At 41.8% G+C, this 14,305-nt stretch overlaps 2 protein-coding genes across 3 annotated transcripts; both read right to left on the bottom strand.

Annotated features, from left to right (window-relative positions):
* Positions 1 to 221: 221 nt before the first annotated feature.
* On the bottom strand, positions 222 to 9,210 carry rab6bb (RAB6B, member RAS oncogene family b). 2 transcript variants are annotated; one of them, XM_089008756.1, is made up of 8 exons: positions 8,966 to 9,210; positions 7,177 to 7,235; positions 6,737 to 6,790; positions 5,934 to 6,039; positions 4,650 to 4,761; positions 4,469 to 4,562; positions 2,608 to 2,674; positions 222 to 1,233 (listed from the first exon to the last, which is right to left on the bottom strand). In XM_089008756.1, exons 1-8 carry the CDS (start codon positions 9,033 to 9,035, stop codon positions 1,169 to 1,171), a joined length of 627 nt encoding a protein of 208 aa, XP_088864882.1. In that variant the 5' UTR covers positions 9,036 to 9,210; the 3' UTR covers positions 222 to 1,168. The 2 variants fall into 2 exon arrangements, with proteins under 2 accessions (XP_088864882.1, XP_088864881.1); XM_089008755.1 differs by lacking the exon at positions 222 to 1,233 and adding an exon at positions 1,270 to 1,652 and having other exon boundaries at positions 2,571 to 2,674.
* Positions 9,211 to 10,101: 891 nt separating this feature from the next.
* Positions 10,102 to 13,701, bottom strand: LOC148891707 (espin-like protein). Its single transcript, XM_089008367.1, has 3 exons — positions 13,129 to 13,701; positions 12,462 to 12,641; positions 10,102 to 12,375 (listed from the first exon to the last, which is right to left on the bottom strand). Exons 1-3 carry the CDS (start codon positions 13,246 to 13,248, stop codon positions 10,921 to 10,923), a joined length of 1,755 nt encoding a protein of 584 aa, XP_088864493.1. The 5' UTR covers positions 13,249 to 13,701; the 3' UTR covers positions 10,102 to 10,920.
* Between the last annotated feature and the right edge of the window lie 604 nt (positions 13,702 to 14,305).

Here is a 14,305-nt window from a genome sequence, read left to right on the forward strand (position 1 = left end):
TGAAATATGCAAAGGAATTAATTACGATTTTCGGATAAGGCTCCAGCTCCTCCTTAAGCAGAAATGCGCTAAAAGACAATAAAATCAATGTAATCAAGCTTTTCAATCAGCCCGTTGTTAATTTGGCTCATTTTCCATATTTAGCGACATTTCACACACAAAGGACGTCCTGGTTGTGACAAATGTGCATTTGATTCAAGGAAATCACATTTGGCGCCATGTAAGTGTTGCGAGTTAGGACAGTGAAGCCCTTTAATCGGTCATTTATTAATCATGAAACAATATCACAGTATCCATACTGGTGAACAAGGACCACTTGGACAGAGGACGTTCACAACATACATATGACATTATTATATACAGTGTAGTGCATCACCGTGGATCGTTAAACATCACATGGAGGGGAAGGATTAGGATTTAACGGGGGAGCGCAGGGTAGGGGAGGTGGGCGTCTTCTTTGTACATTATTATTAATCATATTATTCATCTTTTTTTAATGCACAATAAAATTCCTAGAAAAGTTGAACCAATCGAGAGATAGAGAGCCACGTTTTTCACAGCTACTGTTATGTGAACTTACAGGAAGTTGTGTGGGATGTGACAATGCTATAGAGAGAAAGACAGCGAGAGATGCTAGAAAACATTCTGAGAGCAGCCTGGCAAGTTTAAAAAAACAAAACAATAAGAAATCAGTTTAGCGTGCATGCGTGCTGCTTACATTCAGACGTGATCCGCCACTTTAAGGGTGGAAAATGGCCAACTGACAGCCCACTAACTAGCTCCTCGCCAAAAAGTCTCATTTGATCCTTAGGCTTCAATTTTGGTGCTTTCCCTGTTCATATATTAAAAAAAAATACAAAACATAACAGCGAAAAGAAACAGGTCTCCCTTTGCAGTTATTTTTTCTACCCCCTCCCAAAACGTTTTCGTGTTCCTTTTCATTTTCTCTTTTTCATCCTCTGGTCACTTACATATTGACAAAGTATACAATATTTTACAACTGAACGACTGACTGTGAGAGAACGTTTGATGTGTCCAATCAGATACATCCTCGAGTATGATACATCCAATTGGAGTTAAGAGTCAACTGTAGGCTAACCAGGAAGTTGTTTAAGCAACACAACAAGCCAATGGCGTGAAGGGGGCTGTGGCCAATCACAGCTCGGCATTAACATGAGCACCCGGCCTCGGGGACACTTGGCTCTGCCGGTTTGTCCAGCTTAATGTCAATCACTGGAAAAGTGCCGCTTAAGGAAAAATACAAAGCTACACAATACAATATATTAATTACATATATGATTGAGCACAGTAAGTGCAGTAAAGTATAATTTATGGTATGGGATGGGATGGTATAACAGAGTGTGATAAGGTACAGTGTGGTCATAGTAGTGGGAGTTCCACAGGGTTCCATTTTTAGCCCCTGTTGTTTTAAATGTGTTGAATGCCCCTAGGTTACATCTTAAGCATGGTATTGCTTTTCATGTAACCCTTAGTGGTTAACAGCTACTCAAAGTGGAACTGTTAAGGTGTGGCTAATTTCAAGATGGGACATTTTCCTACCTACTCACTGAACAGAAAGGATGTTTTTCCTCGAGGTCACTATTGTCCTGTCTGGAGGAAACCAAGGCCTGCATGGGTCTGAACTCCTTGAACTTCAAAGAGAAGGAAACAAGTTTATGGCAGTCGGTCCTGGTGGCCCTTGTAAACCTACCATGTTAATTTATGCCTCTTGATTTCGCATCACAAGCATTGAACTTTGGTTTTGAATGACTCTCATATTGGTGCTGTTGTTAAAACCAGTTTTTTTATCTATCTTGGGCAGATACAGCCCTCTTCTTTCTGAACAGCCCTTAAACTATATTTTGGATAGATTACTGTAGTGCAATTTAGGTTGAGGTTAGCAAGTCCTCAACCATCTCCAGTAGTTCCAAAATGCTGCTACTCGGCTCCTAAATAGAGCTACTCAGAGATCTGGCTTGTACATTTTCAAACTGAATGTAAGATTATTTTATTTGTTTCTAAATCTTTAAATAGTGTAATCTCACTTTACCTCGCTGAACTATTTCCCCTCTCCATGCCTGACTAGTGCTTCAGGTCAGTGGAGCACACTGCTATTGGAGCTAACAAATGACAAACAGGAGACTCTCTTCATTTTTAAAACTTATTGTTTTTATATGATACCATAATATACATGTAGCCCAGCATTGTTTACTGCAAGGGGCTCTGGAATGGTATAGCATTTGAATAGTATGGAGTGTCAGTTGTAGCATCTAATGTTAGCATGGTAAACTCTATAGTATTAATGTATGGTATGAATGTAAAGATTTACCGTGACTGTAAAGTGTCCTTGACAGTTTTGAAAGGGGCTTATGAATGAAATGTATTGTTATTATTATTTATTGTGTAGCATAGCGCAGGGTAATATTGTGTGCAGTTTGTCAAATGAACACTAGATGGTGGTGTGTGAGGTCATGTTACAGATAAAGTGAACCAGATTGAGCTTCCTGTGCAGCGATGTTAGCAAACCATTCAACAGAGATTTAAATGATGGAATGTCAATATTTGCTTACTCAACAGTTACTCTGCGCTCGTGTTCGTTAAGGATACTGCTTTCATGATTGGCATCGTCAAGGCTCTCCATCCCGGGAAGAGCTGCTGCAACACGACGAAACAGCTTGAGGAAGGCAGAGAAAAAGCATTTTCATATTCGAATCAGATTTCTATTCTTAAATACAAGGCAGTGTTTTGTACATAATGCGTGTTCTGATTATGGAATGCAAACACTTTGAGATTGTCGTGAAGTAGAATTGGGCGACTGGGAATTGCTAGCAAACAGATGCGGAGGAAAGCGATCTCAAACTATATGAGGAATGAACAATATTTCTGCTGAACAGTTCCACTTATCAACTCCCTTTGATGTACGCATACTTGATTGTACATTGAAAAAATAAACTGATAAATCTGGTGTTATAGTAATACTATTCCAAATAAGTCACACTACCAACTCAACAGACGTGGTTGACATTGGCTTGTTAATAATAATAATAATGCTAGCTATACCTTGCTATCTTGTATTGAATTGGATTAACCTTTATTGGTCTCACAGTGAATAAATTTCCAATTCACAACAGCAGAGTGATGAAAGTAACAAGAAAGGTTTATTGGGGAGGTGTGATTTTTGAAGTGAGGTTAAAAACTGAGAACCCCACCTTTTAAGTGCAATCAAGGTAAGATACTTTCTTCTTTTCCTTTGGGCTTTTCCCTTCAAGGGGTCGCCATGGCCATCTTCAGAGGTTTGATTCGCATGTTTGTTTTGGCCAAGCTTTTACGTCGGGCCCTTCCTGACACAACCTTCTGTATTTATCCGGGCTTGGGACCGGCACAAGAAGACACTGGCTTGTGTCCCCTTGTGGCTACAGAACAATACTTTAAAGGACAACCGACGTCTCCGGACAAGTTGTATCCATAATTTGTAAAATGGCTTCAAATGGCTTCTACTGAGCGTATTTTAATAAGATTCCACCGCATATAGCTATATTTGACGTTTTAAGAATCGCGCTGAACATTCAGGAAGTCTTGTTTTTGAGTTGGTGACGAGTCCGTACGTGACGTCACGAAAGGACCGCCCCCTGACCGTAAAAGAGTCGCATTGTAGCGGTCATTCCATCACGTCAATGTATTTTGCTGTACTGTTTAGTTAGAAAACCTTGCGTTGCACCCAAAAGCCGCCAGAAGAGGGCGTCCAAGCTCCATGGAAGGAATTTATCAGCCTGGGGAAACGGGCTGATTCATTCCTCACAACAGCGGTGGCCATTTTTGGGTGCGACATTCCCCCCCGCCCGTTTGCCTCAAAATGACACGGAATAAATTCTTTAATCGATTGCAAACATGTATGCTTTCTTCTTCAGAACTATTTGAATCATATTCATCACTGGATGTGTGACAAGAAAGCATATTCTCCGAATCTGAAGCCATTGTTTTGATTCTCCAGCAATGCAAGACGTCTTGGCGTGACGTCACGAACTGGGGGCGGGACTTTCTGAAAATGCCCAATTCGCAGCTCAATTTTTTGCAGCTTTTGGACACTTTAAGTCATTTTTATTGGTGTTTTGCATTTGACTAAAAATATCATACTGCGTGTTTTGGGTATTTTAGATGCTATAAAACGTTTTTCTGATGTCAGTTAAGAAACAAAAAAGTGACGTTGGTTGTCCTTTCAGACTCATAGTATAAGGTAACTATACCTTATTAGGTTTATTTTTGTTGTTTTCTGTTCCGATCATGTTACTCATACATGACTTTCAGGTTATTTAAACAGGGCTGATATTTGTGACATTATTGCTTGGGGATATGTTGCGACATTTTTAAAAATATGACTTGACGGACTGCATTTTGGAAAACATTCCAGTAGTAGACCACATATTGATGTGGTGTAATGTCCTTGATGTAGCTCGGGAGAACGTGTCACCTGTTTGACATTGCAGCCCGTCTTGGCGCTGGTCTCAATGAACATGACGTTCAGCTCTTTGGCTCTCTGCTCTCCCTCCTCAATGGTGATTTGCCTGGGGAAAGTGGGGGCCGGGGGAAGCATCCCAGCCATTTTGATCAGCATCGACCTCCTGATGAGCAATGTTATGGTACCGCCTCACCTCTTCTCCTCCAGATCTGTCTTGTTGCCCACCAGCATGATAATGACGTCACTTCCTCTCTCGGTCCTGACATCATCGATCCACTTGCAGGTTTGCTGGAACGAATTGACATCTGCGGAGGAATATGTCACATGAGTACACTTTTTTATTTAGTCAATGACACCTCTCGCACGATTATTCCAGTTTAGCATTTGTACTGAACTTTTTTTCAATTAAAGTTTTTTTTTTACCTCAGTGATACTGACATGGATACAACCAATTAGACTGCAAATGGCAGTACCTTATTTGTGGATAATTATGTCATGATATTTAACTAATTCACTGCCATTCACGAATTTATTCAGGAATTGAAAATATGATTTAGAGCGCCGTTCCCGAATTTGTTCGGGTTTAGGTTTTTCTTGAGTGGATGCCGATAAAGCACTAGCATGGCTTCTGGCAATGTTTTTTTTTTCCTTTCCACCAGCAGGCAGCATTTCCCTTTTTTTCATGTTAGTGCTTTGCTCCAGCTTCAGCTGTTGTTATTTCTATTCCCTCTCATTCCATCAGATCCTCTTCCTCCCTCCACCTCTGCGTGCCGCCTGCCCGTCTCGGTGGGGGCACAGAGCTTTCACCTGCTCGACCCCCAAACTCAGGAACTCACTTCCTCCCAACATTCGTCACATCGATTCTCTTCCCACCTTCAAATCCCACCTCAAAACCCACAGATTTAAACTTGCATTTTCTGTGTAGCTTTATCTCTTGTTTCTATTTATAACTGTATTTTATTTAGCATTGTATCTATGCTTAACTGTGACTGTAAAGTGTCCTTGAGAGATTTGAAAGGCGCTTGAAATAAAATGTATTATCATAAAGCGCTATATAAACCAATATGTATGTATTTCATTGTATCTTGGACAGCCACCTTCATTTCCTGCTTATATAACTCCAGACCCATATAATTCAAGAATTAACTCTTTTTTTTCTGATGATATAATTTAGGAATTAACTAATTTTATTCTGATGAAAGAAGAGAGTCTAAGATTTCTTACACTACATTGAATGGTTATGTAGTCCTAAAACTCAATATTATGTGGGTCCTGGAATTCGAGTAAAAATGACAAAAAAACCCCTGGCACTGGAATGCCCATTAGAGGTACATTTGTGTTTTGTGATTATAGTTTGTTCTATACTGTATTTATTTTTCATGAATACAACTAATCATAAACCATTTTGGATTGGAAGCACAAACAGCAACAGTACCTATATTTAAGCAGATGGACAACAAACATATGAGCTGCTCACTTGTGATATCATACACCACCACGGCCACTGTGGAATCCCGTATGTAGCTTGGGATTAAGCTCCGAAAACGCTCCTGTCCAGCTGTGTCCCACAGCTGCAGCCTCACCTAAACAAATACAGTTTTGCAATATGAACGACTTTTCAACTGTAGTGCAGCCTCCCTGAGTAAAAAAAAAATCACTTTTGGGACACTTGTGCTATTACGAGCAGAAATAAACTTGGGTTTATCGTATTAGGCAGAAATGAAATCCCATCACGGATTAGTCAAACTGGATTTTTTTTCCTCCAACTGAGCTCAAATGACATTCTACATACAGCAAGAAACAATTTGAAATTTAGGTACACACATCCCAATAATACAGACAAAATTTGAAGATTTCTCCTCCCTTCTGAAAAAAACTAATCAAAAAGTAGATGATCAGATACCGCTGACAAATTACCCCGTGTCAGTATTCGATGCCTTATGGCGGACGCACTCTGACAATCTGGGGTCAATTAGCCTATAAATTTGCTAAGCAGCAGATCAAAACATGGATAATCAGACCAGATGTGACCATTTTCATCAGCAAAAGCTGAATTTTCAAATATTTAAGCGTTTATCCTGAACTATTATATTCAGTTGTTTGGAATGCATTGGGTGCGGCGAGCTGGGGTCATGTAGTCGTAAAAGTTGTAAACGTGAGGCACACACAAATCAATCCCCAATTTGGTCTAACGCTGTGGATGCAAACTATCAGAAATGAAAAACCCACGAAACATTTCTGACTATCAAGTCATTCTGAAAGACAACTAATGCTTCTTACTGTTCGGTCCTCCAGGTACATGGTCTTTGAAAGAAAGTCAATCCCAATGGTGGCCTGTGGCACACAAGGAAAACGGCTCATTTGCAGCGTCATTAATTCCAAATGACAAAAGATATATACGTAGAAGGCGGAGTCATAAATCTGATTTAATCTCCTTCTTTTTAATTATCTTCTTCACGATTCAATCACGCAGCCAAGGAAAAGAAAAATCCATATTCATTTATGTGACGATATTGCTTCACAAGACACATTTGATAACAAACCAAATGACACAAAGATTAGTAACATAATCAGTACTGTCTATACAAATGCGTGATGTCATTTGTCGTGTGCGAATATGATCCCAAATGAGATCGTTTTGAATACGACTTCAAGCAAGGGAATTATAACACACATGCATATATTATACTATAAATTTACATGACAGTTTTGTATCTCACCTGGTATGTGTTGTCAAAACTGTCATACATGAATCTGGTGATGAGAGATGTTTTTCCCACTGAAAGATAGCAGAAGGATATCACACAGTGTACTTAACTCGCCGGAGGTTCATTATTTAGGAGTGTTAAAGACAACTTTTGAAACGAGGAGTCAAAAATTAAGCAAGGATGTTTCCATTTGGTGTAACAAAAAGCAATGCGAGGACTTTTGTTTCTTAACTCATTCACTGCCAGACATGTGCAAAAACGTGGCCACTTCAGTGCCAGGGTTTTTGTCATTGTCACTTGAATTCCAGGACCCACAGAATATTGAGTTTTAGGACTACATAAACATTCAATCCACCATTAGAAACCTTAGACTCTCTTCTTTCATCAGAAAAAAACGAGTTAATTCCTAAATTATATCATACATTATAAGGGTCTGGAGTTGTATGAGCTTGAAATGAGGGCTGCTGTTCAAAATACAATGCAATACATACAGATTGGTTTATATATAGTGCTTTAACAACAGCTGAAGCTGGAACAAAGTGCTAACATGGACAAAAGGAAAATGCTGCCCCTTGTGGAAAAGAAAAAAACATTGCCAGAAGCCGTGGCCAGCGTTTTATCACATGAAAAAACAAAACCAGAACAAATTCGGCAACTGCGCTCAACGTCATATTTTCAATTCCCGAATAAATGTGTGAATGGCAGCGAATAAATTAATATTACAGCTTTGTTCTCACCATAAGAGAATGTAATACAAATTAAAACTATGGGCCTGGTGTCGGAATGACCAAGTTATTTATATTGTCATTTAATATATTTTCTTTCCTATGTCTTCAAGGCAAAAGTTACCTCTTCTATTCTGAAGTGTTACAACTCATTTATTGGCCTCTCCACTAGACAGCGGATAAGACCCGTGAAAATCAGATATATATGTCTTAAAAGTAATGACATTTTAAAACATAGTATTTTTAAAGCTGGAGCTGCTGCCTTCTGGGCGGACCCTTTTTTGCGTAAACGGAAACGAACAGGGTGTTGGGCAGGGCATCTATTCAGAACCACGGACAGCAATATTGCACCACAAGGCCACACACGCGCACGTATTATATTATGAATTTTTTTTTTTCTATGGAGGTGTTGGGCTGGGTACTATTTTCCGGAAGGCCTGCCATTTGTTTGGAATGACACAAACAGCGCACCTCTAAGACATGAACTCAGACACCCACAAAAAATGTTGTGTAACGTCAAGACTTTGGCTGTGCGCTTGTTTGAAGTGAGGGGACGAGCCGGAGGCTGCAGAAAGAAGCAGACATCGGCAGCCTTGGGTGTGTCCCCAACTGACACATGCATGGGACTCGTACGCAAACAACGCCATTATATGACATAATGAAGGATCTTGTCGTGTTATGGGTGGGATTAAATACGTATACAACGAATAAAAGGATTAAGAAAAGCGAGGCAATCAAAAAGAAAGAGTCGGTTTGTGTTTGTGGGCCACTGCAGCACGTCTAAACATCGAAAACAGCGCCCCACGCAACAGAGGCTAAACAGCAGCAATTTATGTTGTGATGTTTTTTACTAATAAAATATATTACTCCTATTTGGGTTGGATTGGGTTGTGCCTCTCCTCAGTCTCGGTGAAACAAATTTCCCCCACAATAGACGAGAACAAAAAGGAAGACAGGCACCACGCCATCTTTTACAACTGAACAATAAAACAATTTAAAAAATATTCGCATCATAATAAAACTGTTTGTCGCGAAGGGTGGGATGCGAGAAAAGCTTCGGCGATGGTATGACTCACCGCTCTGCTCTCCCAAAAAGACGAGTTTAAATTTCCGCAGGGGGTTCCCCAAATCTCCTCCGGCTGACATGACGGCGGTTGTTTATTTTTGTTATTATTTTCAAGGGTGGATTATTGCAGAGGGGGGAATTGTCTCGGCTGGCTCGTAGCAGCGTGGCGGTAATGGGGGCAGAATGAGGCTGATGAAGATGATCTTCCTCTCTACGCTTTGAATGATGGGTATGCAGCTCGGCGTCCTTCGAGCAGCTCGGCGCCACGTGTGCGCATGCGCGACCTCACCTAGTTCCATTCTCACTTTATTGAATTGGAGAGGAACGCAGACAAGAAAGATATGTATATTGGGAAAGAAATGAAGGAAGGAAGGGAAAGAAAGAAAGAAAGAAAGAAAGAAAGAAAGAAAGAAAGAAAGAAAGAAAGAAAGAAAGAAAGAAAGAAAGAAAGAAAGAAAGAAAGAAAGAAAGATTAGATTAGATTAGATTAGATTAGATTAACCTTTATTAGTCTCACAGTGGGAAAATTCACAGTTCACTGCAGCAGGAAGGAAGGAAGGAAGAAATAAAGGAAGGAAAGAAGGAAGAAAGTAAGGAAGTAAGTAAGGAAGAAAGTAAGGAAGGAAGGAAAGAATATTAGATTAACCTCAATGAGTTTCACCTTGGAGAAATCCACAATTTCACAGCAGCAGGAAGGAAGAAAGCAAGGAAGGAAGGAAGGTAGAAAGGAAAATTACATTATATTAACCTTTAATCGTCTCACAGTGGGGACATTCACAATTCACAGCAGCAGGAAGGAAGTGAGGAAGGAAGGAGGCAGGAAAGTAAGTAAGGAAGGATGGAGGGAAGGAAGGAAAGAGGAAGGAAGGAAGGAAGGAAGGAAGGAAGGAAGGAAGAAATGAAGGCAGATTAGATTAATATTTAATAATCTCACAGTGGGGAAATTCACAATTCACAGCAGCAGGAAGGAAGTAAGGAAGGAATCAGAATAAAAAAACCTGTAATAGTCCTACAAAGGGGAAATTTGCAGTCCACAGCAGCAATTCAAAGGGGTGGAGTGTGTGAAACGATAAAAAAAACACAAACTGTACAAGGAAAATTAGATTAGATTAACCTTTATTCATCTCACAGTGGGGAAATTTGCAATTCACAGCGGCAGGAAGGAAGGAAAGAAGGAAGTAAGGAACGCAGGAAGGAAGGAGGAAAAGGAAGGAAGGTAGAAAGGAAGATTAGATTAGATTAGATTAACCTTTATTTAGCTCACAGTGGGCAAATTCGCAATTCATAGAAGAAGGAAGGAAGGAAGGAAGGAAGGAAGGAAGGAAGGAAGGAAGGAAGGAAGGAAGGAAGGAAGGAAGGAAGGAAGGAAGGAAGGAAGGAAGGAAGGAAGGAAGGAAGATGAAGCAAAAGCATGGCCAAAACAAACTTGCAAATCAAACCTCTGAAGATGGGGGACACTGATTCGCTGTGGCAATCCCTGACAGGAAAAGCCGAAAGGAAAAGAAGTCTCACAGTGGAGAAACTGACAATTTCACAGCAGCAGGAAGGAAGGAAGGAACAAAGAAAGGAAAAAGGGAGGCAAAGAAGACTGAAGAAAGCGAAGTAGGATGGGATTAAGGCGACAAGTATTGTGCGAGTACGGAGGTAGGGATGTAAGGAAGCATGAACTCTAGGAGTCAGAATGAAAGGTGCAGGAAAACAAAGGCACACTTTATCCATTCACATGCAGAAAATATATCGTGTACTTTCAACAACGTTTTATTCATTCCAGTTAGCTTCATTGAATACTCTAAATTGTCCATTTGTATGAATGCGGAGATTCAAGCTCAACACTGGAGCACTCTGCTGCCCTCCTGCTAAAGTCAATGCAAATTACGTTCTGTCCAAGTCACTATTCAGCCCATGTCGAGTAACCACACTCAACACACACTAAGTGGACAAAAAGCATCAGGTTTTAGAGTGCAGTTAATGTTCAAAATCAAAGATCTCCGCCTCCTTCTCCTTCCAGAAAGCAAAGCTGCGATCAATATATTGACAAATGTCTTCGTTGTTGAAACAGGACAAGTCTGTGCCACAGTTCCCCTCATCCGGCAAAGCACACTGAACTACAAGTGAAGGCACCGGCCCACTTTCCGACTTTGGTTCAGATGGGTTGAAGAAGCGAAGTTTGATGTCATCGAAGCCGTCGCTCCAACGTCGGCTTCCGGCTCGGATTTCTTCAAGAACAACCTTGTGGAATTCCCGCACTGTCTCCCAGGGGAAACTCCCCACATGGTCAAAGACTTCGAAGCAGAGCAGATGCCTCATCTTCCTCTCAACCGACGACAACTCCTGCTCCAAAATGTTGAAGTATCCCAGCATGAAGAGATCCAACGTCAAACTATCGTGGCTCACCGACGAACCTTCCACCTCAGGCAGGAATTGCTCCGGAGAGAAGACGTGAAGTTGATTTTCGGACAATGTCAAATGGGATGTTTGAACACCACGCAGCTGGAGTTTATTTCTCCAAGAAGTTAACATCTTATCCACCGCGCCTCGCCTTTGGCAGAAGCGAAACAAGGATGGGATCTTCTGCTGGCCTCGTTCCGGTTTCGCATCACGCGTAGCTGCCCGAGTGGCGATAGCGTAAGCCGACTTTTTCCAGTGGCTCAGGAACAACACCACAATACGCTCTTTCCTGAGACTCGTGGTCTCGATCACAGGTGAATGCTTGATAGGATCGCCGCTGAATCTCACAGTACTATTTGGCTTGCTCATCCCTGACAACTCAGATACTCTTTCATTTTTTGAGGTCTGGCTATCTGGAACCACTCCGGCGAAGGGATAAATGCTACCGATCTGCCCTTCAAAGTTGGCTCGAAGCTTTCTAACCGAAACCCCGCACTGACGGATCTCCTTCTCCACTCGTTTCCCGTTGCTGTCTAAACGATGCCCAAAAATGGACACTCTCTCACGTCCGTTTTGATCCTGCACCATCTTATTGCCCAGGACGACTTCCAGACCATCGCCTGAACCCTGTCGTCCCTTCATTATCCGCTCCACCATGGTCCTCACAGATCCATCCTCGATAGTCTGAGTCAGGTTGGCCACCAACAGTGACATACTTGTGACTATCTCCGAGACGCGACTATACCAGAGCGGCAGGTTTTGACTTTGCTGCTTATCCATTTGGTGTAGACCGGATTTCTTCAGGGAGATGTTCAGGATATGGTCCGGTAACATCGACCCAAGTTCTTCCATCAACCTGGTCAGCTCCAGCTCGTAGGCATGGTGACGCTTCTGGAGGGACACGTTGTCGATCTGTTGTTGCAGATACAACATGTCTTCATCAGTTAGAAGCTCACCAAAGGGCCCAAGAACAGCATTGTGGGTCTGGGAGAACTTCCAGCTGTCCATGAGTGGGCAGTCAGTGGCCAAGTCCTGTGAGGGGAGGAAAACAATAATACAAGGAAAAACCTTGAACCATATGTTTTGGCCAGGTGGATTGAGATGAGGCATGACTGTACCTGTCTCCTCTGATCTGCCTCATCCTGCAGTCGGGTCTGCATTTGTCTCACCATCACCTGACGTTTCCACTCAGCAATGGGACGACCAACCTCGTCGTGAGTGGGCACCAGAGCCTCGATGTCAGCTAGGATGGCATCCATAACCGGTTCCTCCAGCGGAAACTCTTCGCTGTCAAATTTCTGCATGGAGAAAATGTTATTGTCACATCTGTCATTAGTTGTGCTCTGTGGTGACAGGGACGGATTGTCGGTGGCCCGTTGCTTGGGATTTGGTGCCTTGATGGCTTGAGTTTGAGTCTCAGCTGCGGAAATTGTTCAGTAAACACGTTCAAACTGGGCAGAATGTCAAGACTTGCCTCAAAGTACTCTGCTTGCGAACCATCAAATGTTCAGAATCTATGACAGATCTGCTGCTACTTCCAATATTTGATATTGAGTGTGATTGCGGGAGAGGAACTGAAATTGAACGAATGACAACATTTCGTACAAAGGTGGTATACACAAGGGAAGCTAAGAATGACTCAAGACAACTTGCAGGAGGGCGACCCAGCAAGTTTGACAACTGGAATCAGATGCAGGCGAAGTGATACAGACACATTTCCCTGTGTCCCAAGGAAGAAAGAAAAACTGGAGACTCATTCCCACTCTGAAGCAAGCAGTTGCTCACCATTTGTCCAGTGAAAATGGCCGCAGTGAAGCCAGCCTGCTTTAATGATTTGATGGACTTCACGTGGGATGTCAGCGTGAGATCTTGCTCCGGAGGCTTCAGCTGGTTGAATGATGTCATCACTAGAAAATAATCACAACATGTGATACAGCCATCTCTTAAGTTCTCAGTTGTTCAGACATGATTTTGTAGCACTGATCCTGACGTTTCGTTTCTCATCCAAGGAGCTTTGTCAGCGAACTAAAATTTGCTGGTAGCTCTGGCCCTATAGATATTTTTAGTTTGCTGACGAAGCTCCTCGGATGAGAAGCGAAACGTCCGACACCTTCAAAGGTGTACAGATGAAGGCTGATGAAACCTTTTCATCAGTGGCTCTGGTTTATCTGGAAGAACTTTTTTTCTGCTTGACTGGAAACCAAATCAGAATTTACTCTGCCTATTTAACGATTAAAAACAGCTAAACGCGTGACCAAAATCGTCATTTGTAATCAAAGAGAGTGATATTTTCAGGATGTTGTTGTTAACAAACCCATAAATATAGTAATTTAAACAATAGCTGAAAGAGAAGCTGTTATTCTTGACCTCTTTACATGGTTTCAGTCACAACAGCCCTGCAAGGGAAGCCATCTAAAATCTGGCCGGCGATAAAAATGAGTTTGACTCACCTGACCTAAAACATCGCTTACCTGAGGAGGCCGTGTGGATGTACTGCATGGACCCCGTTTGTTTTTTGCGAATGTTTGGGGATGGAGATAAGTCCATCTCCTGGAGTCGAGGAAGGGGAAGCACCTCCTTCACCGGCTGTTGGACCCACGCAAAGCATAATACATGATCTTATGAAAAAATGGATGACCCGTATATACTGTATATCAAGACACCTGGGAACTGTTTTAAATTGTGACAGAAATGCTTAATGTGTCCTTTAAAAACTCCATTGCACTGGCCTTCTGTGTACATTTCCAACATGCTTTGATTGATGAATAGAAGACTTTAAATCAGTCATTCTCAACTGGTCGGTTGGTATGGCAAAAAACGGCTAGCTTGTCTGCTTCTTGAGCTGCACTGTTTGTTTATGTATTAGGTGTTTGCGTGTGTCAGTTACATTTTACGACTGTTTCAGAGGTTCACAGAAGACTATGGATGCCGTTACAGCGTTTTGAAGTGTGAATAGAGATGA

This window comes from Hippocampus bargibanti, linkage group LG11, assembly GCF_051943395.1.
Source record: "Hippocampus bargibanti isolate YZ-2025 linkage group LG11, ASM5194339v1, whole genome shotgun sequence".
In the NCBI taxonomy this organism is placed as follows: Eukaryota; Metazoa; Chordata; class Actinopteri; order Syngnathiformes; family Syngnathidae; genus Hippocampus; species Hippocampus bargibanti.